Source organism: Tetrahymena thermophila, assembly GCF_000189635.1.
Source record: "Tetrahymena thermophila SB210 genomic scaffold scf_8254688, whole genome shotgun sequence".
Classification (NCBI taxonomy): Eukaryota; Ciliophora; class Oligohymenophorea; order Hymenostomatida; family Tetrahymenidae; genus Tetrahymena; species Tetrahymena thermophila.
Window position 1 is genome coordinate 197,439 of NW_002476454.1, and position 25,536 is coordinate 222,974.

Below are 25,536 nucleotides of genomic sequence, written 5' to 3' on the forward strand. Positions count from 1 at the left end.
TAATTTGTTTATTTTTATTAATCCTTTCTATTAATTGTTACAATAGAAAAGAATTATTTAAATTTTTTCTTGTTATTATTACATTTAATTTTTATTTAATTAAAATTATTATTTTGTTGAAAATCTTTTGATTAAAATAGAATTTTAAGCAATTTTAAAAATAGAATTTAACTACAATCTTATTTTTGGTAATTACAATAGCAAAAATTAAATTTGTATGTATAAATGAAATTATTTTTAATTTTATTTTTAAACATAAATAGTTTGAATAAAACCAAATCTTTAAAAAATGTTTGAATTTTTATTTAAATGACTTAAATTTTAAAAATTAAAAATTTTAATGGATAAAATGGTAAAAGATTGGAAATTGCTTACATAATTCAGTAAATTTTTTAAAAAGTAAACTGAAAAAATTAGGATTTAATTAAGAAAATCTAGTGAAAATGTCTGAAATATCTTGAAAAAAGGTAGAAGACAGTAAATTATTTATATTTTAAGAATTAAAATCCATGAATAAAGATATTTAGATATTAATATACAATAATTTAAGAAATATGTATGCTTTAGAGATTTGTTTTGCGAATATGACTGTTATCTAGATTATTAATTTAATAAAAATTATTAATTAAAGGCGGTCTTTTTGTAATAATTAAGTAAATAAGTATAAATTAATAACAAAGATAAAAACAGGTTTAACAAGTAAAAATAATTTTCATAGCTTTTTAGCTCAAATATTTACATAGATCTATAAAATATATTGCAGGTATAAGCAGTTACTTTAAAGATATGATACATTTAGATACTTATTTAGAAAATTATGAGTCTAAATTAGAAGAAATTTAGAATTCTACTGTTTATGTTAAGAGCTATAAAAAACCAAAAATTAAAATAAGTCGTCTATCAGAAGAAAGAAAGTTTGTACCTGTTGAAGTAATTAACTATTTTAAGAATAAAATTTTTTTATAAGGCATCTAGTAGTATTCGCTTCAAATTATTAGACAAATTTAATTTTTGATATGATGTATTGCATAAATTATAAAAATATTCAATTAAATAGTTAGATATTGAGATCAACGAAAATTTAGTTATAAAGGATAGATTTGATTGGAATTTAAATGACGAAAATGTTTCAGTAGAAGATTTTGTTAATGAGTTATGTGATACATTGAATCTTCCTGAAATAAACAGGACTAGGCTAAAATCTTCTCTGATTTACTAAGTAAAAATCTTTTTTTAAATACTCTTTAAATAATTAATTTAGTTTATATGAATTAAAATATTTATTATTTTTAGCAAAACTTCAAAAAATATTTTAAATTTTAGAAAAAATATTATAATTAATTTTATAGCTTATCGACTACGTAGAAAGAAACACATATAATCCAAGGTTAAAGAATAAAGATTAAAAAAATGATGATGAAGAATATGAATTAGATGAAGATATAAAAGAAGGAATTGCAAATAGTTCCAAAATTAATGGTTTAAATGAATCAAAATTATAAAGCTAGCTAAGAGAGTAATAAGAAGAAGACTAAAAAAAAACTGCTAGACAGCGTAAATTAGATGAAATGAGGAGATCCTCTAATTCTTAAATACAACCTATTGGAAAGGCATCATATATTAGGGATAGACGTGTAATATAAATTTAAAAATATGGCATTAATTAAGAAGATTATTTATAATTTAGAGTTGTAAAAATTGCAATTATGTAAATAATGCCCCAAGTTTTGAATGTAAAAAATGTAAAATTGCTTTCTATATCTTGTAATTTCTTTTTTGTAAATATTAGTTTAAACTTATTCAATAAATGTAATACTAGGGATATGCTAGATCTTTCTTAATGGAGAGTAGCCTAGGCAGTTTAATATTATGAGATATGTCTATCTTACTTCCCTCTATTAGGTGACTATGTGAAGGATTACACAAATTTAGTAAAATAAAGATCGTTTAACATTATAATTAATAAATTCTATTTTAGTTAAGCGTTTAGGATTTTACTAGTATTTACTCTTTGAAGATAGCTCTTATGAAATTATTTCCAACAATGAAAGAGCTAACAGAAAGTAATTTAAAAATTGTAAATGAAAAATTAGAAGACCTCTTTGCTAGTTTTCTTGCTGGTATTGTTGTTTATAGGTAAGAAGAAGAAGTTTTACCATAAAAGAGAAGAGGAAGAAAATCTAAAGCTTGGCACGAAGATTAAGAAAAGAGAAAAAAAGAAAAAAAGGAGAGAAAAGAAAGAGGTGAAATAGTTTCTAGTGATGTTGAGGACGAAGATGATAGTGATGATGAAGATGACTTATAAGCAATTAACAAAAAGAGTATTTATACTTAGCATAAATAAAGATTTATTTTTATTTTTACAAATCAGTCTAGGAAATTGAGCAATAAGCTAATAATTAAGCAAGTTAGAACGGAATAAATAATGGTACATAAAACACAAAAGATGCAACAAATTAAGATAATATTGAAAAAGAGGATGAAAGTAATCAAGGTGCTTAAAATGAAGGTGATTAAGAATCTAACACTGATGGCAGTGTAGTTATTAGAAGGGGGAGAGGAAGACCTCCAAAAAAGCAAACATATTAAGGGAAAAAGAGAGGCAGAAAACCAAAAAGTATGAGTGAATCACTTATAAGGGCTTCTTCTAAAAATATTGGAGATTAAGATAAAGAAAAAGATGAAGAGGGAGCATAAATGTAAGATGATATTAACATTAAGGAAAATTAATCTGATGGGGATGATGAAGGTGATGAAGGAAACTCTAAAATAAAAAACGATGAAGATAATTAAAAAGAAGATAAAATGGATGAAGAGTCCCTTCATATTACTAAAAATACATCTGTCGATTCTAAAGCAGTTAAAAGTGATCTAAATAAAAAAAAGGACAAATATCTAGAGGAAGATGACGAAGATTAATTTGATGTTGATGATGAAGATGATGAAGATTACGGAAGTGTAGCTAAAAAATCTTCAGGCAAAAGAGGAAGACCTCCAAAAAATAAATCTATTGTCTAAGGAAAGAGAGGTAGAAAACCATTAGCTAAAAAAGATGAAAAGTAATAAATGATCGACGAAGAGTCTGCATAAAATTAATAGAATGATAAAGACTAGTAAAATTAATAAAATGAAAATAGTTAAAATGCAGAAGGAATGGAGGTAGAAAGTGCATCAAAGGTAGATGATAAAGAAAAACAGTCTATTGCTTAAGAAACGGATTCAAAAATATAACAATCTTAAACATAATCAAAAATATCAAAACGAAGAGTAGAAGATGATGAAGAATCAAACTAAGTTGTAGAAGATAGTTAAGATGAGGAATTCTAGGTCAAAAAGTAACCAGTAAAGACAGGTAGAAGAGGTAGACCTAGAAAAGAGGAGTATTAACAGAAATAATAAAACGAGGAGACTGAATCAGAAGATTAAGAAAGTTCGAATTTCCCTAATAAAAAACAAAAAATCATATAAAAACCATTAAGAACAAGATTTACCAGACACTTACAGCATTTATCAAACAGTGGAGAAGAAAACAAATAACAAGGATAAGATGAAGAAGATAAAAAGGAATCCAACAAAATACAGGTCAAAAAATCATTAAATTTACGAAGCAAACTTTAAGAAAATTCAGAAGATGATGAAGAAAAAGATAAGAGCTAAACAAATTAAGATGAAGAAGATTATGAAGAAGAAGATAAGAGAAAAAGAAAGAAAGAAAAGAGTAACCTTAAGAAAAAAGATATTTCTGATGATTATGATGATGAAGATGAAGACTTTGATTAGAAGAAAACAAAAGTTGGTAAAAAGAAAGAAAAGCTATAAATAGATGATGAAGACAATAGTAATGATAAAGATATTAACAGTTCAAGCAATCAAGATAAAGAAGATAATGATGAAAACCAGTAAAACGATGAAAGCTAAGGAGAAGATTAAGAAAAATCTGAAAATTAAAGTTAAGAAGATGAAGATGATTAATCTATGGAAAATGAAGATGAAGATGAGGAACAAGAGAGTGAGAACAGTGGAGAACAATAAGAAAGTGAAGAAAGTCCTGCTAATGGAGTGAGAACAAGAAGGTCATAAAGAACTAATAGTAATGATTCAAATACACAAAAGAAAAAAGAAATACCTAAATAGAAAAAAATAGTAAAAGATAAATCAAGCTCTTATAAATCAGAATAAACAAGTGATATGCCTAGAAAAAAAGGAAGACCTCCTAAAAAAATAATTTAAAGAGGACGTAAAAAATGAAATAGTTTATAAAAGTTGTATTTGTTTATTACGAATTTATAAATAAATCTATCTATCTATAATTAATTTATATGCTATACTATTGATCTCAATATTTAACTCAAAAAAAAGAACAAGAAATTTTTAAGCATGAAAGTTTATTTTGTATGTTAATTTCAAACTTATCTATTATATTTGCGTTATTGCCTGCTTTTACATAAGTATATTCTAAAATTTTACTATATTTTTTATATCTAATTAGTGCCATTAAAATAAATTGTGATTAATAATTTAGGAGAAGGATAATTTCTAAAATATATATTAAATTTATAACTAAATCAAACATTAATAAAAAATATAGAGCTTAATTGAGTAGAATTTATTTCAAAAAAGGTTGCTTTTTTGTATTATTCTTACTTAGCATTTTAACTTAAGACATAATAGAAATTTTAGGTCTATTATAAAGAAAGTTTAAACCATTTTAGCTAAGCACAGCTTATAATAAAATATATTTACTAGCTAAAGAAATTTAGAATTGATTTTATTTTGCAAAAATGGGATCTTCTTTTTCTAATTCATGCGCTAAATCAAAATAAAAAAAAGAAAATAAATCAAATATGATATCTCCAGAATAAATGTAAAATAAAGAATCATCAAATTTAACCTAAAGTATGAATACAATTTTAAGAATTTAAGCAAATACATTTTTATAGAATTAGATAACAACATTTAAGATATGAATACACCATAATAAAATTTGTCAATAAACAATAAATAAGAAGAAACAATAGTTCCAACATCTCCTAAAACACAAAAAACTTAGGAAGAGAAACAAGTTTGCAATATTAGTAATGAAATTTAGGTAAAATCAATATTTTTTTTGCTAAATGTAAATTATTAAAATTTAATAGCTTGAAAAAGCAGCTCCTGTTACTCCATAAATTAATTTAGAAGAAGAGCAATTTAAAAAAGAAAATAGTGATGCTTATTTCACTAGAGAATAGTACATAAAAGTTTAATAATACTTGGTTAATGAAGAGACTCAGTTAAAAGAGCAAATAGAGTTAGAGAAGTATTAATATATAAATAGTTCTTATAAATAAATTTTATAAAAAAATAAAGAAAATTTATGTTAATTTATTAATTTATTTATAATATTTTAATAAAAAGTTAAATGGGTAAATAGAAATGGATACCTGGCAAAACAGATGATAAAATATTGGGAAAAGGAACTTTTGGAACAGTTGTTTTAGGTCATAACAAAAACACTGGAGAAATCGTTGCAGTAAAATTGATAGAAACGTAATATGATAGAAAATAAGTAATTAATTAATTTATTAATTATCTAAATTTACAAAAAAAAAATATTTTATATTTTATGTTTGATGAAATAGAAATACAAGTCTATAATTGACGAAGTAAAAATATTAAAATAAATGAGACATAAAAATATTGTAAGATACTATGGAATTTAAGAGCATAAAGCTAAAGATCATATTGGTATTGTTTGTGAGTATGTTTCCGGTAAATAGCATAGATTTTTCTCTAAAATATTTTTGTAAATATTATATAAAACCTAAAATTAGGTGGATCGCTGTGGAGATTAATTTAAAAATTTGGAAAATTTAGTGAGCCTTTAATAAGAAAATATACAACGGATATATTATATGGATTATAATACTTGCACTACCATGGAATTACTCATAGAGATATTAAGGGTGCTAATATATTAGTGGATTCAGATGGAGTTTGCAAGCTTGCAGGTATATTTTTAAAAGCTTTTTTTGAATATCATGATTTATTAAAAAATAGATTTTGGGCTTGCAAAGAGTATCAGTTAAGAGATAGACGAAGGATAGTTAAAGTTACCATAGGGAACGCCAAATTGGATGGCACCTGAGGTGTGTAGATCTGGAACATGGTAATTATTAACTAATAAAATATAAAAAAGAAATAAGTATTAAAAATAATATTTAAAATAATTTTCAACATATATCTAGTAATAGCAGATTCTCAGATATTTGGAGTTTAGGATGCACTGTTTATGAAATGATTACTGGAAAACCTCCCTTTTCTAACTTTTTAGCAGAAACTATAATTCTAAGAGTTGGTTTACTAAAATAACCACCTTAGTTTTTAGAGAATTTATAAATAAGTGAAAAACTTTCAGATTTTTTATTACACTGTTTTTAAATTAAACCTGAAGAAAGATGGAATGTCGATTAGCTTCTACAACATCCATTTATTGTTGATACAGATATTGAAAAAAACGAAAAAAGTTCTACACTTACTCGTAAAAGGAATGCTTCAATTAAAAAATAATATAAAAAGAATTCATCATCTTCATCTTCTGGTGATAATATTGTAAATGCCCTGTAAGAGTAACCTTCCAAACACGAGCTATTTATTAATCAACAACAGCAATTAAGCTAACAATAATAAATTGTATAATAAAACTAATAATAAATTGTATAATAAAACTAATAGTCAAATCTTACTACTACATTTACTGTAAATGTTAAAAATAACTAAAATAAAAGAGACTCTTTAAGGACTATTTTAGAAGAATCAAATCAACAATACTCAGGGTAAGAAGATAATACAGAAACAAACATAAGAATGTATTTTTATTTATTTTTTATAATATATAATAATAAAAAAAATATATATTTATTCTTATAGAAAGAGTCCTAGTCTTTTTTATGAAGAATACTCCTTTCAAGATAACAACCCAAAAGATCCTTCGATCCAATCGTAAATTTTATTTAATTTTTATAATTATTTTGAGTTATTTTTTATTTTTCATATTTTAAAGAATTGAAGGACAAAAGCTCAGCGTATTTTATAATCCAGACCAAACTAATAGCTCAATTTAAGCTAAACAAAATATTGTAAAAGAAGGATTAGAAAATTAGCTTTATACTAATTCTGATTAAAAAAGTAAAGGCTAGAAATACAAACCTGTCAATAGTAATGCATTTTTGAAAGATGATATTGAAGAGGATTAAGAAAATTAGTAGTAACTACCAAATGATAATTTTCAAACAAGTTAAAATAATGGATTATAAGATGGATTATTGAAATAGTAATAATAATAAATATATAATAACACTTTTAACATAAATGCTAATAAAATTGACGAAGTTGATGGTGAAGATGACGAAGAAAACCAAGATTCTCCAGAGAAAAAAAATAAAAAATTTTAGTATTAACAACAAGATTAAAATATACCAAGAAACTAAACTCGATCTAACTCTAAGGTACGTATTCCCTCTAAAAATAATATAAAAACTAAAGAAACTGATGAATATGAAGAGGAAGAAAATGATATGCTTAATTCAAAATGTTTAAGAGGGATTCCAACAGAAAGAAAATATGATGAAATAGTTGATGTAAAGATCAATGCAGTTTTTGAACATAATATAAGCAATCTTTATAAATAAAATAGTAATTTTATTGTTGGTTCTAAGTCAAATTAATTTGAATTTTAGATGCCAGTCTATGAAGATTACTAGGAAAGCTCTCTACCAAGCCCTCAAAAAAAAAGTTAATGAATTTATTTGAAATAATGACAATAAATTATAATTTTTTAAAAACTCCTATATAAAAAATGAATTCTTTAAAATAAATTATTTAAAGCCTAATTTTAATTAAAAAATCTTAAATAAAATATCAACCAACATAAAATTTAAAAATTAAATTTTCAAAATAAAAAAATTTTAGTTCATTCCATAAAAAATAGTTTACAATAAATTTTATAAATTAATGATTAATATTTCATTGTAAAATCTTATGTTAAAATCAATAATTTAACATGATATCATTATATATTTAAATGTTTTGCATATCTAATTTATTATAACAATTAATTTTATTTATTTACCTTAGCAACTTTAAGTATGTTTAATGTTAAAAAATTAGCTTAAAATATTTAACAAAATTTCATTTTTAATAAGATACACCTCAATCCTCATTAGCTAAGATCTGCACTCTTAAAATGTTTGTACTTATTTTAGTTAAAGGTCTTAAAGTATAATATATTAATATGAAAATTTAATACAAAAAAGCATTAATTAAAGACAATTGAAAGTATTTAAATTTATATATATTTTAGTTTTTTTATCGAATGTACATGTATTCTTGTTCAGTTATTGAATTTAATTAAATAAAATTATTTCAGATATAATAAGTTAATTATTGACCCACAATCTTATCAATTTACTCACAATTAATTCATAAAAATATATATAAAACAAAATATTTTTTGAATCCATTTTAAATTCAAAAGTTTAATATTTTAATCATCCAATTACTGAATAGGAACTATTTTAACTATTTATGTCTTCCTCCAATGATTTTCATACCTTTAGTGCAAACAATTAAGTAAAATACCAAAATCCCTTGTTATTCCTTTATAAAGTTAAAAGAAATTATATTTTATAAAGATGTAAAATTAAATAAACCTGTAAACAGCAATTCCACAAACATTTGAATTCGAAAGCATATTTTTCCTATGGCCAGGAGAGTTGATCCATCCATCTACAATAGTCTATTATTTAAGTTAAATACTATATAAAAATATTCTATTTTTAATTTTCTTACTTTTGGAATATTGCTGTATCCAGCACTGCAATAGGCTACATTTTCTGCAACACTTCTATAAGAAAATGTAATTTACCTAACTCTGTCGTTAAAACCATCATGACCAAACGGAACTAAACCTTCAGCCATATTTTAAGAATGTTTCATTCCAATAAATGTAAGCTAATTATTCCAAATTAAATCAGGTAAATTATTTTATCTTCTAAATTAATTTGTGTACTCTAGTGCCTACTTCCCTTTTGATATTATTTAAAATATTTATATATATATATTATACAACCTAATTTTAATCATTACCAAATTTTTATAAATTTTCTGCTATTGTCATATTTTCAATATCTCTCATAGTTATAACTTTATTAGGTACTTAGGCTGAGGGATTTTCATTCATAAATTCATACTTTTTCTCTTCTAACTCTTCTAGCCTTTCAAGAGTCATTATATTTTTACCAGTAAACCTGCTCTTATTTAAATCTTTTTATCTTTTATTTCTACGATATTCTTCCATTTATTCTCGGCTGCTTATTTAAGCATGAGTTTAAGGGCTATCTTAGTAATTTTGTTATTTTTTACGTTACTGAGCAAGTTTTGTCAGTTATGCTCTATCATTTATTTATTTAATATCTCCTATAGGTTATTAACCATTTTATATTTGATTAATTTAGCTCTACATGTCATTAAGCAATTCATTGGATAAGCTTACAAATAGCTGAATATTTTAATTAGATGAAAAGAGCTAAAAGATATTGGCATTAATTTCAAAAATACCTAAAGACTCAAAAAGTAAAAAAATTGCTCTTTTCTATTCATCTGAAAACAAAGATAGATTTAATTGAAATTTCTCTCCTTCATTGATTTGTTAAATTTTCTATATTATAAACTTTATCTGATTTACTGATTAAGCTTGACCTTCAAAAGCTTATATGACCAAATATAAATTTTCAAGCAATTTTTACTCTTCAAAAATAAATTATTCATTAGCTTTATTTTAATTTTACTAAATTTCAGAAACAGGAGCTTTATCATCTACTTCTTCAATTAAATTTTTAGCAAATTACTTAAAAAAACCAAACTTTTAAGGTGTTGTAAACAACCCGTAGTTATTATTTTAAATATTAAATACTCCAATAGATTCAAGCAATTCAACTATTTAATTTTTATTTTAAAACTTATCTAAATCTAACTCAAAACTATCCCCTTCTTTTAAAGGATTCATCTTGAATATTATCAAATGGCTTATTTGCATAAATTATTTTTTTAATTAGCATGTCTGCATCACTTAATTTATTTTTTATTTAATTTCTTCAATTTCTTCATCACTTATTTCTTCGATCATTTCCATTTATTATTGCTAAATATTTTATTCTTCTTCAAATTTATTCTAATTTTAGTTGACATTTATATTTTAGCTGAAAATTATTCTTTTTTCATCATCATCTTATTATTATTTTTATTGATCTTCTTCTAAATCAATTAAAGGGTCATTATCTTTATCATTTATTATATAATCTAAGGATTTTGATTATTTGTCTAAAATTTGTCTTTTCTCTAATGCTTAGTACTAACTTTGAACTCTCTCTTACTGTAGCATATTTTAGATGAATATCTATTACGAAGCGTTTTCCTTAATAAAAGAAGTATCTATATCTTATACTAGTTACTTAGATATATGAATGAAATATTGTGTAGCTTAGCTGCTGGACTAAAACAAAAAAGAATTATTTTATATTTAAGTGATCTGAATACTTTTTAATAGTTCTACTAGTAAGCTTTTATTCTATTAATTAAGTTCATTAAAATTAATATTAATAATTTCACCCTATTTAGCACTAGATATTATATTTATTATATTCTATATTATTTTTTTTGACAGACTTGGTTCCTCGCAGGCCTATAAAAACTGATATAACCTTTCAATCACATTTTAAGTATCAAACTTATCTTCAATTTGATTGTTTTTATCTTTGAGGGGTTCGTTTTGTGAAAAAAATACAGAGTCTTTTGGAATATTTAAGACATTTTCTTTTAAGAAGTGTTAAGGATAAAATTTTTTTAATGTTTCTTCAATTTTGGCTTCATCTGTTTCTTCTTTAAGCCAAAAATGAATATCAAAGAATAGTTTAAGCTCGTTTGGTGTGAATTAAAATAATTTAATTTAAAAATCTTGACTAAATCGATTTAAAAATTCCATTTTACCAATTAAAAAAAAATTTTTTTTATCTAGAATTAAATCAAATTAATTTTCTACTAAATCTAATTAAAATTAAACAATTTTTTACTTGATCAGATCTGAATTAATTTGATGAATTATGAAATATTTATCTATAACAATTTTTTATTGTATAAATTCTTACATAGATTATAAAATTAAAAATATTCTAGAATTTTTCATTATATTACAAAAAGTTTTTTAATAAGTTTAATTTAAAATATCATGTTTTAATAGCAAATATTAAATGAATTTAAATTAAAATTTATTTTCTAATTTATTATTAAGAATTTTTAATAAAAACAATGATTTATATTCATAGTAATTTATTTTAGATTTAGTATTTGTCGAGAAGTTAAAATGTAAAAAGAATTTAGATGGTTAAAAACTCAAATACTGCCTGTAAGGATGTTCCAATAAAATATAATTTTTTTTAAATAAATATTATTATCTGTAAGCATAATAACCATTAATAGCATTAATTAAGTATATACTATAAAATAATTTATTTTTATTATTGAAAGCAAACGAAAGCTAAAAGTTAGTGGTTTCTTACTAATCTTTTTTTTAAATAAAATGTAAAATATTTTTTGTTTGAAAGAGATTAAGTTAGTATTTAATATTGCTTATTAGGATAAAAAGTATTGATAATAAAATTAGCCACTAAAATTAGGTTAAGGTTGTATAACTAACTACCTCTTGATTAATTTTTCTAGTAATTGTTTACAAATTTATAGAAATGATTAGGATAAAAGCAAAAAATATGATGCTATTACTAAAGAAGATAAACTAATAATTTTAAAATTTAAATTAAATAAATGTGTGTTAACTATTAAAAATAGTTCTAGTGGTATCTATTAGCAATTTGTGAGATAGTTATCACATGAAAAAAAAATAATTCAAATAAAATCAATTAATTAATTCATGCTAATAAGGTATAATTTTGAGAGCTATTCATGAAACAAATTTATCTGTTTAATAATTCGTTGTATTAAGTAAATATATTTTTTTATTTTTACAGCAATTGTAAATGAAAGAGAAATGAATAAGTTCAAGATTATTATTTTATTATCGCTAACATTAAAAATGAAATACACAGAGAAAGATATATAATTTAAATTTATTAGTAGTTTAATTTGAATAAATGAAAAATTATGTTATTATATTATTTATATTTATTTATTTATTTGTTTATTTGATAGAAAGGCTTGAGGATAAGTTGGTATAGAGATATTTATTTATTTAATTAATTGTATAGTTAGATTAATACATAGGTAAGTTGGTAGGTATCAGAATGGATTTTATTCGTAAAGATCAAAGAGAACAGCATTTGGATTGATAGGAAGGAAGTTCTAAATTTATTTGTAAAATAAGCAAGTAGTTAAATATTATTATTGATAGGCTGAATTCATTTTGTTGAAAATTTCTATTTCCTTAAAATTTAAAATAATTTTAGGTTGGATACAAGCGTTATAGTCTTGTATTAGGACCTTTTCTAATTTTAAAATAGTTCTTTTCAGCTAATCCTTATTTGTGAAGTAGATGTTTAATATTTTAGATTTTGTGTATAAATCATATTGTTATATATTGTTGTAAAGTGAGAGAAGAAATTTAATAGTAAAGTCGTTTGCGTTTCTCTTTATGCCAAAAATTAATTCATTATCTTTGCGATATAAAATCAACTCTTCAGTGTTTGAAATATTTATAGAAATCCTGCATGAGTTTTAGCTTATTTTGAACAAGATATGGGAAATTTATTTTGTAAATTCAAATAAGTTCAAATTCAACTCATCAATTGCAGAAGAATTTTCAAGTTGAATGTTTAAGTTAAATTTAGTGAGCAATACTCTATTTTAATACTTCTTGATTAGAGACGTTTCTAAATCTAATTCTCGTATCGAACCTTCATATTTCAATTGGATAGCATCTTAATAGGGACCATACTTATAATAAAACAGTATATTCTTTATGCAGTAATATATTTCAATGTGACAAAGTACTCCATACAAGTATATAGGATAATCTAGCGCGTTTTCATAATGAAATATACTCATCTTTACAATAAAAGAAATATAAAAAAAGGCATAAATACCCACAGATTATGCAATTTTTCTAATAGAAGGTTTCTTTGAAGTTTTTTCACTAAAAGCCCAAATATTTTCAATAAGAACCATCATTAGAGCCTGAGTTATCAAAACTTTGATAAATCTTGCTTTGTCTTTGTATTTTGACATGTTTAAATTGTTAAAATTATTGTTATTTCCTATTTAAGCATTCATCAATTAATTTGGAATAGTAGCTTCTTTTGTAATTCCAAAAAATAGAAAAGTACTTAGCAGGACCGAAATGCAATAAATGAGCAAATAAAGACTCACTCTGTAAAAAAGCTGGGAAGTTAAGTTCCATATTGAATAGCATCTTAAATACTAAATTAAAAAGGTAGTTATATATTTTTTTTTGCTGACATTCTACTCATTCTCATAGATGTAAACAGTAGAAACAAAGGCCATAGTAAATAATAAAAAAAATATTGTCAGAGGATAAACAAAAAACATCTATTCTCCTGTTGTATAATGAATGCAAGTAAAATTTAAGATAAGAGGTAAAACGCTCAACAAGTAAACTGTAAAATTCATGTTTCTGATGAATATGTAATGGCTAAAGTGTAGGTCTTCTTTTCTTTGCATACCCATATTAGTATAATCAAGAAAAACTAGACTTGATATAAATTAGACGATGTTGATTTGGATGTTGCGATAAGCTTAATAGATGTAATATTATGAATAAAGAATATTGGCAACTCTTTCCAAAAGTATTATAATCAACAAAATTAAAAACTCATCAAGGAAATGATCTGAATTATAATTAATCAGCTGCAAGATACTAAACCCGCGAGTAATAAATAGGAATATTAAGCATAAAAAATGAATTTTTTTCATTTGAGCCTTCAAAAATTAATTATTATCAAGTTTCAAATATTCGTCTTATTAATTATTTACTTTTTTTTGTGTGAATTGAATGCTTTAGCTTTCGCTAACCTTTTGTAAAAAGATATTCAAAAACTCCTAATTTCAATGGACTTTTTGATAGCTTTTTGACTCTTATAGATAGTTATTATTTTTTTGAAATTATCTTTTATAAATTATTTAATTTTTAACAATTATCATTTTTAATAGAAGTAAATTTATGGGAAAACTGGAAGCATTAATTGGAAAAGTTAATATAGATATTTATATCGATTTTTTGAGTAAAAATTATTAGGAGTGCAATGAGTAAATTAATTTACTAGATCATATCCAACAAATTAAAATCAAGTAGATTTACTTAATTTACCTAACATTAGGATTTATTTACATTAAAACTATATTTTTACGAATGAATGCCCTATTATTTTCAAATATATGCTTTGCAATTACCCTTATTTCTACTTAATATTAATTTTGTTTGATTTAATATTTATTTAATGCATAATTTCTTCTTTCTTTTTTCTATTAAATAACCTCATTCATTGGTTTCATCTATATTAATTTGTTATTACTATTTCCATATAAAAGTAAGTACATTTAAAAGCTTATTGATTAAATTTCTTTCTCTAAGTATTCTTCTTTATGATTACACTATTTAGAAAAATCTAACTTTATAAATCTCCATTTCAATTTTCATCCATTTTTTTTAAAAAATTTATATTTCTAAATTACTTTCTATTTCTTAGCAGATTTTTTGTGTTAGACTAGAAAAAATTAATAATTTTTACTTTCATTTTAGTTTTTTATTATTATTAAATCCATGTAAACTTATTAGATTAGAACTTATTAATTGAACTGCTCATTGACTATAAACTTCCTTTGATTCATATGAACTGAGAAATCTTAGAAAATCTAATTCTTAAAATAGTTATTTTCTAATCTATAGACTTTAATTAATAAGAAAATTAATTTTAAAAAACAAAACAAATAAATGGGGGAAATGCTTTAATTTATGAAATATATAGTGAAACACTAGTTATGAATTTTTTAAGAAAAAAATCAAAAGATCTTTAAACGAATTGAATATCGATATATCCAAAAACACTAATTCTAAAGACTATTACTAGTAGAAAGTTAAGGAAGGAACAAACTATACTTAACTTTTTTGTGGATATCTGATTAATTATTAATGTCAATTTTGCTTTATTTACTCTTTTACTTTTACAAAAATACTATGTTAAATTAATGATTATAACCTAAGATTAAAGTTAGTGATATTTCAATTTTTTTTATTTCACATAATTTTATATTTTTAAAATTGTATTCATAAGATTCAAATAAAATAATATTAGTTCATTCATTTTTATACTATTCAACACAGTAAAAAACATGTAATAGAAAATTTATAGATATTAATTTATTTATATTTTAAATCATCTAAGAAGATATTAAGCATGGTGCTTGAAATGATCTCCCATGAAGGTCTCTACAAAGAAGTAGAGGTGATCATAGTTATTTTGATATCTGAATTCAACAGGGTAATTAACTGAAGATGCAGCCTTTAAGAAATTTTAAGGATGAAGTTAATTGTAAAGGAATGAGTCATGAGTACCTTGATCAATTAAAATCTTAGCCTTGGGACCATTATATTAAACAATAAGTTCAGTTGGATCATACTATTTACCAGCTTCTACAGAGCCTAAATAGTTAGTGAAAGCCTTAACTCCCCAAGGGCACTAAGTGGGATTGCAAATAGGAGCAAAGGCAGAGACACTCAAATATTTACCTGGGTTCTTTAAGAATATGTTAAGAGCTCCCATACCACCCATAGAGTGACCAGTAATACCAGCTCTGCTTACATCAACAGGGAAGAATTCTCCAATCAATTTTGGTAATTCTTCAGAGATATAGGTGAACATATTGTAGTTCTTTCTCCATTTTTCTTAAGTAGCATTTAAGTAGAATCCAGCTGATTTACCAAAGTCCCAACTTTCGTTATCACCTTCAATATCAACACGAGGTGAGGTGTCAGGGAATACAACAGCAATACCGAGTTCAGAGGCATATCTTTAGAAGCCAGATTTTACCAAAGCGTTTTCATCAGTGCAAGTAAGTCCACTAAGATAATAAAGAACAGGGGGAAGTTAAGCATTACGAGACTTCTTATCAGGGATGTAAATTGAAAATTGCATTTCGCATTAAAGAGATTCAGAATAATGCTTTACTCTCTTTACCCATCCATTATGACTTCTTGCATTAGAATAAACACGAGGGACTAACTTTGATACCTATTCTTTGTTGAAATCAGGTCTTTCGTTGATATGAACAACTGCACGCAAGCATTTTCCTGAGTGTAAAGCATCAATAGCTTAGTTGACATTTTGTAAGCCCTTAATTTCATGAGTAATGTATTTTTGAATTGGCAATTCCCCAGTAGATACTTGTTAAACTAATTAGGGAACTTCAGTTCTGCTTTTCCATCCACCAAAGGCAGTTCCTTTCCATTATCTACCAGTAACTAATTAGAATGGTCTAGTAGAAATTTCATGACCAGAAGCAGCAACACCAATAACGCAACTTTCACCAAATCTATATAATTAATAATCATAAAATTTATTTAATAAATTTAATCCTACATTTGCTTGTTTATTCAAAGATCAATAGTAATTAAAAATATTCAAAATTAGATGGAAACCCTAAAAAATTAATTATCAATAAAATTTTTTTTATTAAATTGTGAATTTTCTCTTCCTATTCCTAACCAATTCACAAAGAATCTTTTTTGTTACTGATTAACTATTTTGAATATCTATATAAAACATCTTTTAAAAACTAATTACCCTCTGTGAGCAATTTCTAAAGCATCTCTCATAACAGCAGTGATACCAGTGCAATCAAATGTGAAATCATAACCCCAAGGTTCTAAGGAAATAAGGTGTTCCTTAATGGTCTTACCGTCCAACTCTTTAGGATTCCAGCATTCAGTGCAACCGAAATCTTTAGCTAAAGTGAATTTTTCACTGTTAAGATCAATACCAACAATTTTTCTTGCTCCTTTAATTTTAGCAGCTTGAACTACTGCTAAACCAACTGCACCAAGACCAAATACGACAACTGTTGATCCAGGTCTTACTTTGCAAGTATTAATTGCAGCACCCCAACCAGTGCTGATACCACAACCCAAAAGACACATTTGGTTAACATCAATCTTGTCGCTAACTTTAGCACAAGAAATTTCAGCAACAACTGTGTATTCAGAGAAACTAGAACACCCCATAAAGTGATAGATAGTTTTACCATCCTTAGAAAATCTGCTTGTACCATCAGGCATCAAACCCTTTCCTTTAATTAAAATTAATAATATTACACTTTATCATTTAATGGTAAGTAGAATTTATAAATTATGCCTTTATCCTTTTAATAAAATTCCTTAAAAGTCATAGTATTGTTGTAGTTCTTCATAGAAAGCTAAGCTATATTAATTATTAATAAATAAAAGTAATTTTTACCTTAGAAGGCTCTAATCTTAGGACAAAGGTTAGTGTTTTCATTGTTACAATAAATACAAGAGAATTCCCTGCATTCAGGTGTGTAGCAAGGAATAACAATATCACCAGGCTTAACAGAAGTAACTCCTTCACCAATACTTTCAACAATACCTGTACCTTCATGACCAAGAATGCTTGGGAAAAGACCTTCAGGATCGTGTCCTTCTAAGGTGTAAATATCAGTATGGCAAAGAGCATTTGCAAAAACTTTAATACGAACTTCTCCTTTCTTAGGAGGAGCAACTTAAATGTCAGTGTAATCTAAAGGTTTGTTAGCTTCCCAAGCTACAGCAGCCTTACAAGTGATGGTTTGGCCAGCAGTTTTAAGGAATTCAGAGAGTAAAGATGCGTCCATTTGAAAAACTTAAAATTTTTTAGACAATTTATAAATTGATTCAATATTTAATTATTTAGAAAGATATTATTTTTTTTATTTGTGAGTTGTGAAATATCAAGTTTAAAAGATCCCAATTCTGATCTATTAATTAAATATAAAAATTAGAATCGCAAGGAAGAATTGTTGCTATCCTTTAGATATATTTTTATTAACAAAATTAAGTGTATGTCTAATCATCAATAAATTCTGAAATTTAATAGAATGTTCATTAAGTATATTTATTTTTCATGCTATTAGGATGTATAAGACAAGTTAAACAAAATATGAGATTCAATTTGACTTATTATAATATTTTTTTGGCGTTTTGAAAACTTGGAAAGAAAATTTTGAGGTTATCGCAGAGCATCCAGAAAAAATAATTTTGTTAGAGTTTGAAAGTAAGAAAGTTATTTACTCTTTTTAAAATTTATAATTTTGAAAGTTAAATATTTTCTGGAATAGTTCTAAATTTATTAGTTTTATGATCCATTTTAATTAACTCTCCACTTTAAAAAACTTAATTGAGTTTATATAATTTGTTCTAGTTAATTTAATGGAATTTTAAAAAATTATTAAAGCATAAAAGAAATAAATGAGTAAATTAGATTAAATAAATAAAACTAATTAAATCTAACTTAAAATTAAATATTTTTAATTTATTTTAATTTTAGTTTCATGGAAAGTAAATTAACTAATTTTAAATCATTTTACATAAATATCTATGACATATAGTTTAATCAAAATAAAAATATTTTTTATGATTTAATATTAAAAATTATTAAAAAAAATAAAATAAAATTTTAAAATAATTTAATTTAATTATATTTTTATCCCTTATTTGACACAACAACTTTTCGTTTATAAATATAATTAATTTATTGATTTGAGCAATAAAATTTTGAAATAATTTTTTTTATCTCAAAAAATAATTTATATTATTTTATTTTTTAGTCTTTTATCATTTAATATTTCTAATTTTTTAAAAAATATTTAAAGATATTGATTAAAAAACTAAAACAATATATGTTTTATTTTAACTTTTCATAAAATTTGTATTAATATTGAGGCATTTCATCTTTTGAAATATTACAAGTCAAATTAATATGGATTTATTATTTATTTTTAATGAAAATGGAATAAAAATCAAAAATATTTTTTTAAATTTGATTATAAATTCAGAATATTTTTTTCTCTTGAAATAAATTTTATGAATTGAAATATTTTGACTTAATTTATAATAAAAAAATGGTAGATAAATTGAGCTTTAAATAAATAATAAAGATTTGAAAAAATTGATATGACTATCAAAGTATACATTTTTTAAGATAATTTCTTGAATACAAATATCAACTTTTAATTTTAAAATTACAAATAATACTGAAATATTTTTAAAAACTTATCTAAGTTATTAGATTTATGAATTTTTATTAAAAGTTATAAACAATTTTATTTTGTATAGATACATTTTCAAATAAAAAATTAATAAATATTATAAATAATTAAGATAGATATTAGCAAAAGTTTAAATTATTTATTTTTTAGGAGATGATTGAGTAGTTTTGTATTTACCATAAACAAAAGCCAATAACAAATTTTTGCAGAACTCCTACCTGCTCTATGCCTTTATGCTCAGAATGCATAAATGATCATTACTAGTTTCATTTTAATAGCAAAGATTAACCTTAGATTGAAACAATATCTTAAACATATCAGGACGTACTTAAAACAGTTAGATAATTATATAGTACTTTTGGTTAAAATTATTAAAAATTAAAAGAATTCTATGAATACCGTGCGAATTCAAAAACTCTTTCTTAATAGCTAGGTGAATTCAAGTAAAAGATTTAAACTGTCATAAATGATTTTTTTAATTGCCTACAAGAGGAAGTAGAAATTATACAAAAAAATGAAACAAATCATTTGGAATAGCAATTAATGATTGTAGAATAGTTTTTAAAAGAAAAGAATAATGAACTCGATAATATAGCTAGAAAAATAGATGGGCATAAAGGCATTAAATACATGATTCAAATACTTACTTCAAACTTTGTTTAAACTTCTTATAAAGATAGTGAAAAATGCAATTAGTTTATTTATTCTTTACAAAACTAAGAAACTAAACTACTTTCTAATGATAATAAAATATATGATTTGAATATTTAACTGGCTTAATTAGCTTAAATTCAAAACAAGCATTTCTACTTAAATTATAATAACCAAGCATTCTTATCAGACGAAAAAAAAGATATTCACCCATTAGGCAGGTTTTAAGATATGAAAGGTCCCTACCAATACTCTCAAAATTTAAGTGCTCCCTCTGATTAAAGCTTTATAGCAAGAATATAGTAAAGGAAAGATATCCCCTTTTCAATTAAAACAGGTACACCTTTGTCTCAAAGTTCTTTATCCTACCACTCCTTCCCCGAAAATTAATAGCTAAACGATACCTAAAATAAAACATAAAATAATTCTCAATATCTTTAATAATTAAACTTATCTATGAACGAACAGCTTAAAAACTCAATTCAAACCAAAAATTAAACCCAACCTTAGTAAGTAGAATTAGATAAAGATTTATCTGAAAAATTATATTAGAATGAATTACAGAATCTTTACAAGCAATATAAAAATTAAGAAATTGAAAAATATGAATAATTTTAACAATAAATTAAAGGTAATAATTACCCCTAAGAGGCAATAAAATAAGTAAATAATCAACCTCCTCAATATGCTTAATTATATCAAAACAATATTATTTAAGATATCAACCCATAATAAAATAAGGGTTATTTGCTTTTTCCAAGTAATCAATAAACAGATGAAATAGGAAAGTAAAGTGGTGCTCAATATACATTTTAAAATAATAGTACTAAATTTCATCACTACTGATTAAAAATCATAAATTTGTATAATTAAAATAAACATAAAAACCATATAAGCATTCCATAATTAGACGAAATAAGCTAAATTATTTTAATTAATTTATATTAGAATTCTGTGTTTTATTTTTATTATTACTTAAAATCTATAATTCTTCAAATTCTATTTTTGATTATCAAACTGAACAAAAAATATTTTTCATTTTAAAAACAAAAATAGTTTAATTGATCTGAAATTATATTTTTAGTTAAATTAACATGAAATGGATAATAAAAATACGAGAAGCATTAAAATATAAACACTTTTATTTAACATTAGAAACTTTATATTTAAAAAAATAAAACTCATGAAATAGATTTTTTTTTAATTAAAAGAGGAGGGATTTTATTTTTGAAATCAGTGTTTATGATTAATAGCTGAATCGTTTTATGTTCTATTTGTTTACGAATTCATTTTATTAATATTTTCTAAATGATTTTAAAAATTTTCTGCTTGTATATCTTTGATATTTGTATTCTCTACTTAAAAATCTTAAAGATTGATTTCCTTTACTTATTTATTGAGAATTCTGCTTTAATTTTACCTTTTAATATCATTGATAAGATTATTTTTGGTTAATATTTGTTTTAAAGTAGAGTTTTATTTACTTTCTGATTGAAGCGCATATTCTAAATATTTGAATTATATAGCGGAATGAGATAAGAATAACACCAATTATATCATCATTTTCCATGCCTTTGCTAATTTCTATTTCGCTTCTATATTAGAAATTTTATTAATTTTAAGTATTAAAATGAAGACATTAAAAAATATGATATAAAAAGCTAAATTAATTACAGATGATATTCATTTTAATAAAATATAATAAGCAGTGAGCTTATTATTATCAGGGAAATAATATCAAATAGATTCCAGCAATCATTAAAAAATGCCTATTTATTTATTTTAAAATAAACGTAATTTTTATCAAAAATACTTTAATTTCTACTTTCTTTTCTTTTATTAATCTAAGAAGTATGTCTAACAGTATAGTGATAGCTAAAACAACTTCAACAATTAAAACTACTGGCTTTTTTAAACTTCATAAATTATTTAATTTTCTTAATTTTATTGAAATGGCTAATTACTTCTCAGCAGGATTTTAAAGTATCTATTTATATATATATAATATACTATTAGTTAAATTTTGCACTAAAAATAAAAGAAAAAACCAATTTATAATAAAATTTACATAAACAAGAACGCAAACCGAAACAATAAGCTAAGTGCTCAAGAATACCATATAATATTTACTTGTGATAATTAAATTATAAGCATGATTAAATTTATTTTGCATTTTTGTATTTAGATATTAAATTTCTTATGTTTTTATTTTTCAATATTATAAATTTAATGAGTAGACTTCTTTTATAGGATCTGAATCACTTTATTTAACTTGCGAAATTAATTTATTACCTGAAACAAAATAAATCTAATTAATTATAAGTAAGTTTATAAAATTAATTAAAAAACAAATATTAAATTATTTTTTCTATCTTACATTTATTTTTATGTTTGTATTTGGGCCAGCTTTTCTTCAAAAATTTTAAAATGAAATCATCTACTTTTATTTTAAAGATATTTTTACAAATAAAGAAAATATCAAATTCCTTCATAGTGCATATTTATTTTAACTTTAATGAAATTTATTTTATAATTTAATTTGACCAAAAAACAAATAAGATAAATAATTAAACAATAATTACTCAATTTAACATTAATATAATAATAAAATAAAAATTTATATCATAAATGAATATATTTTTAATCTTAGTCTACTAAAAACTGTAAGTAACAATCAAAAACCAAATGTCGATCAACCTATCATTCATTAGGTTATTATCTAATAGATAGATAAATATAACCTATTCTTAAATTGTGAAACTTGTTTGGTCACCAAAATTAATTTTATTTCATAAACTATCTATATAATATTTATGCTTTGTTTTATATAAAATCATAGTAATTCATTAGTTCATCACTGCTTAATAAATGAAAATTCTAGTTAAGTATCTTTAGTGATTTAGTAAATTCTTCTTCAATTATTTTTTCATTTACTTTTCCTACAATTTTACTTTTAGAATATTACATTTTCAAGTTTTCAAAGTTTTGAATAAGAATTTTTTCATATTCTTTCTAGAAATCTTAGGATTTTAATATTTGAGGACTATAAACTTAACTAAAATTTGCAGTTTTCTTACGAGTAGGTGAAGGAGATTTGTTAATTTCATATTCTTTCTACATATCTGATGCTTTAATTAGTTTTCTTGAAGAGGTTGAATTATCTTAACTGGCAGATGGGATATATGATTTCGGTTTAGAAGGAGAAAGGGACCTTGAATTTCTTCTTTCACTTGTTCTTTAAGATTTAGGAGTGTTTTCTGTAGTGATTCTGTTTGAAAAGAACTTACTTTAAATAGATTGATTCTTTCTATCTTTATTGTTAGATAAACTTCTATTTGACTGTTAGCTTACAGCTTTAGAGAAATCGAAATTTCCAACCTACTTGCTTGTTGTTGATTAAGAATAAAAATGATCAGTCAAGCTATCACTGTAGTTAGGACTTAGAGTATTAGCAGATTTGTAAGCTTTATTGTATATTTATTAAATTTTTAAGTTATTACCAAGCTTTTATGCACAATTGCCCAATGAAAATTTAGACTGTTTATCTTTTTGACCTTCTTATTTTTTACTCATTTAGCTATTGGTAGAAAGTTAAGACTTACCTAGAAGTAAACTTTCCTTTAAAGATGATGCTGTACTAGAATTATTAGCAAAACTGAGAGAACTTCTTTAATTATTATTAGGTTTTTATGTACTTTTATTCTATTTTACTTTATTATTGCTACCATAAATGGAAAATAATTTATTATTATGAATTTAAATTTTTGGGGCTTCATTTATAAGTGATTTTTCATCTTTTTTTGAACTAAAAGATTTATTGAGATTATCTTTTTTTGAGTGGATTGATCTATTGAGCTCTTCATTTCTTGATTTGTTGGCATCACCTTTTTTTAATATACAAAATAAATTATTAATTTTAAGTGATTTAAATAAAAGTGATTAATTATTACTACTTTTAGAGACTCTTTTACTTGGAGAGGCAGATTTTACAAAGTTCTGTTAAACTATGATAATTTTTTTGTTAGGTTTTTATTCTTTATTTCTTTTTTTAAATGAATTTAACTTTTCATAAACTAATGATCCATGAGTTTTATTTTCTTAATCTTTTAAGCTTTCAGATCTATTTGATTCTTTTAAATTTTAATTTGTTGAGCTGTACAAAGAATTTGCTTGCATTTTTATTTATTCATCTACAAATTATTCCATTGTTTAGGCATCACAGTTATCTAAAAGCAATTTCTGTAGCAGGGCATATAGAATTTCTAAATCAGAATTATTTTTAAGATTTGAGTAATTTCCTTAAATAATAGTGCTTTAAATAGGTTTCAAATATTGAATTGCTTTATTTCTAAACTCTTGAGGTGATCTTAAGTAGATTGCACACAAATTTTTATGTGTTATCAATAAACTATTATGTTTATCTCTTAGCTATTTGATGCTCTAGTTATCTCTATGAATGCTTAGTAGTTAATCTGCATTTGTTAACTCTCTTTAAATTTGTGCTTATTTCTCCTCTAAAAATTATAAAAATCTTTAGTTTTGATCTATTGAAGGGTCAGTAACCATTGAAATATTAAAAGTGCTAGCTAAATCAACAGACTACTTTTAAGACTTTATGTCATTCAATATAGCTGATATGAAAGGCTGCTTATTCTATTTATTTATCTATGAAATATTTGCTAATTCCTTTTCCTTTTATGTAAAATAGCCTTAGGATTAAGAAACCTTCATTGGTGATTAACTCTTTCCATTAACATTAATTTAATTTCCTGCCTATTAATTTATATTTACTAACTTAATAGTAGCTGCGTACTCATTAGGATGAAGCTTTTGAAATTCTATATTGTTATCAACTAAGAAGTTGATAAGTTTTTCTTTATTCTAAATTAGCTCTTTGCTTATATCTAATTATTTATTAGACTTTTATAAACTTTAGTTTAAAGATATCTCTTAAGATGCAATTATACTTGCAGCTTAACTTATTTTATCTGATTCTTAAGCTTATGAATTAGGCGAAATCCACCTTACTCTCTTTGAAGGGCTATGCTCATCATAGAATTTGTTATTGAATTTACTTCTCATAACTATTTTTTATTTCTTTTTTATTAATTTAATAATTGCGTCTAAAATTAATATTTGAGCACAATACTTTTATTACTTTATTTATTACTGTGTTAATATTTAAAATCTATGCAAATAAAATATCTGGATTTTGATAATATAGTGCAGAAATATAATTACCAAACACAATTATTAAAGTGAATTAACAATGAAATGATAGTGTTGCTTACTGAATATTACAAAGCCACTCTCATTTCAAAAGTTAAGAAATTTCAGCCATAAATTTTCCACTTTCATATATAATTAATTAATGAATGCCATTTATTATTTTCTTGAATTAAATTTATAATTTTATTAATAAAAATTCAACTAGGGATTTTTAATTGTATTTTTTTAATATAAATTGGTATTATTAAGAAAAAATTATTATTTTACTTTCTTGTTTTAATCCATTTAAATTAAGAAACCCTATTTAACTAAGAAATTTTTAACTATTTTAAAATT

The 25,536-nt window shown here is 23.4% G+C and overlaps 8 protein-coding genes across 8 annotated transcripts; 4 read left to right on the plus strand and 4 right to left on the minus strand. All coding sequences in view use genetic code 6, as the record gives it.

Annotated features, from left to right (window-relative positions):
• Positions 1-584: 584 nt before the first annotated feature.
• TTHERM_00295750 (AT hook motif protein) lies at positions 585-4,248 on the plus strand (the record flags this gene model as incomplete). Its single annotated transcript, XM_001013207.2, has 8 exons — positions 585-699; positions 764-930; positions 1,058-1,219; positions 1,350-1,634; positions 1,688-1,764; positions 1,820-1,931; positions 1,979-2,321; positions 2,372-4,248. The coding sequence occupies 8 exons, from the start codon at positions 585-587 to the stop codon at positions 4,246-4,248; spliced, it is 3,138 nt and encodes a 1,045-aa protein (XP_001013207.2).
• Positions 4,249-4,781: 533 nt separating this feature from the next.
• Positions 4,782-7,781, plus strand: TTHERM_00295740 (cyclin-dependent kinase-like Serine/Threonine kinase family protein; the record flags this gene model as incomplete). The annotated part of the gene is made up of 10 exons (XM_001013206.2): positions 4,782-4,896; positions 4,941-5,089; positions 5,139-5,299; positions 5,398-5,548; positions 5,622-5,751; positions 5,814-5,990; positions 6,040-6,148; positions 6,228-6,848; positions 6,910-6,981; positions 7,043-7,781. 10 exons carry the CDS (start codon positions 4,782-4,784, stop codon positions 7,779-7,781), a joined length of 2,424 nt encoding a protein of 807 aa, XP_001013206.2.
• Positions 7,782-8,585: 804 nt separating this feature from the next.
• TTHERM_00295730 (cysteine-rich secretory family protein) lies at positions 8,586-11,080 on the minus strand (the record flags this gene model as incomplete). The annotated part of the gene is made up of 4 exons (XM_001013205.2): positions 9,127-11,080; positions 8,830-9,065; positions 8,691-8,776; positions 8,586-8,637 (listed from the first exon to the last, which is right to left on the minus strand). Exons 1-4 carry the CDS (start codon positions 11,018-11,020, stop codon positions 8,586-8,588), a joined length of 2,268 nt encoding a protein of 755 aa, XP_001013205.2. The 5' UTR covers positions 11,021-11,080.
• A 1,703-nt stretch (positions 11,081-12,783) lies between these two features.
• Positions 12,784-13,170, plus strand: TTHERM_000295699 (transmembrane protein, putative; the record flags this gene model as incomplete). Its single annotated transcript, XM_012796886.1, has 1 exon — positions 12,784-13,170. The coding sequence occupies one exon, from the start codon at positions 12,784-12,786 to the stop codon at positions 13,168-13,170; it is 387 nt and encodes a 128-aa protein (XP_012652340.1).
• A 2,267-nt stretch (positions 13,171-15,437) lies between these two features.
• Positions 15,438-17,907, minus strand: TTHERM_00295700 (S-(hydroxymethyl)glutathione dehydrogenase/class III alcohol dehydrogenase; the record flags this gene model as incomplete). Its single annotated transcript, XM_001013202.3, has 3 exons — positions 15,438-16,593; positions 16,845-17,346; positions 17,514-17,907. 3 exons carry the CDS (start codon positions 17,905-17,907, stop codon positions 15,438-15,440), a joined length of 2,052 nt encoding a protein of 683 aa, XP_001013202.1.
• A 1,536-nt stretch (positions 17,908-19,443) lies between these two features.
• Positions 19,444-20,817, plus strand: TTHERM_00295690 (hypothetical protein; the record flags this gene model as incomplete). The annotated part of the gene is made up of 1 exon (XM_001013201.2): positions 19,444-20,817. Exon 1 carries the CDS (start codon positions 19,474-19,476, stop codon positions 20,815-20,817), a length of 1,344 nt encoding a protein of 447 aa, XP_001013201.2. The 5' UTR covers positions 19,444-19,473.
• Positions 20,818-21,204: 387 nt separating this feature from the next.
• On the minus strand, positions 21,205-22,144 carry TTHERM_00295679 (cation channel family transporter; the record flags this gene model as incomplete). The annotated part of the gene is made up of 6 exons (XM_001470705.2): positions 21,205-21,391; positions 21,456-21,566; positions 21,646-21,740; positions 21,797-21,887; positions 21,936-21,958; positions 22,040-22,144. The coding sequence occupies 6 exons, from the start codon at positions 22,142-22,144 to the stop codon at positions 21,205-21,207; spliced, it is 612 nt and encodes a 203-aa protein (XP_001470755.1).
• A 596-nt stretch (positions 22,145-22,740) lies between these two features.
• On the minus strand, positions 22,741-25,110 carry TTHERM_00295680 (hypothetical protein; the record flags this gene model as incomplete). The annotated part of the gene is made up of 2 exons (XM_001013200.2): positions 23,922-25,110; positions 22,741-23,855 (listed from the first exon to the last, which is right to left on the minus strand). The coding sequence occupies exons 1-2, from the start codon at positions 25,051-25,053 to the stop codon at positions 22,741-22,743; spliced, it is 2,247 nt and encodes a 748-aa protein (XP_001013200.2). The 5' UTR covers positions 25,054-25,110.
• Positions 25,111-25,536: the final 426 nt, after the last annotated feature.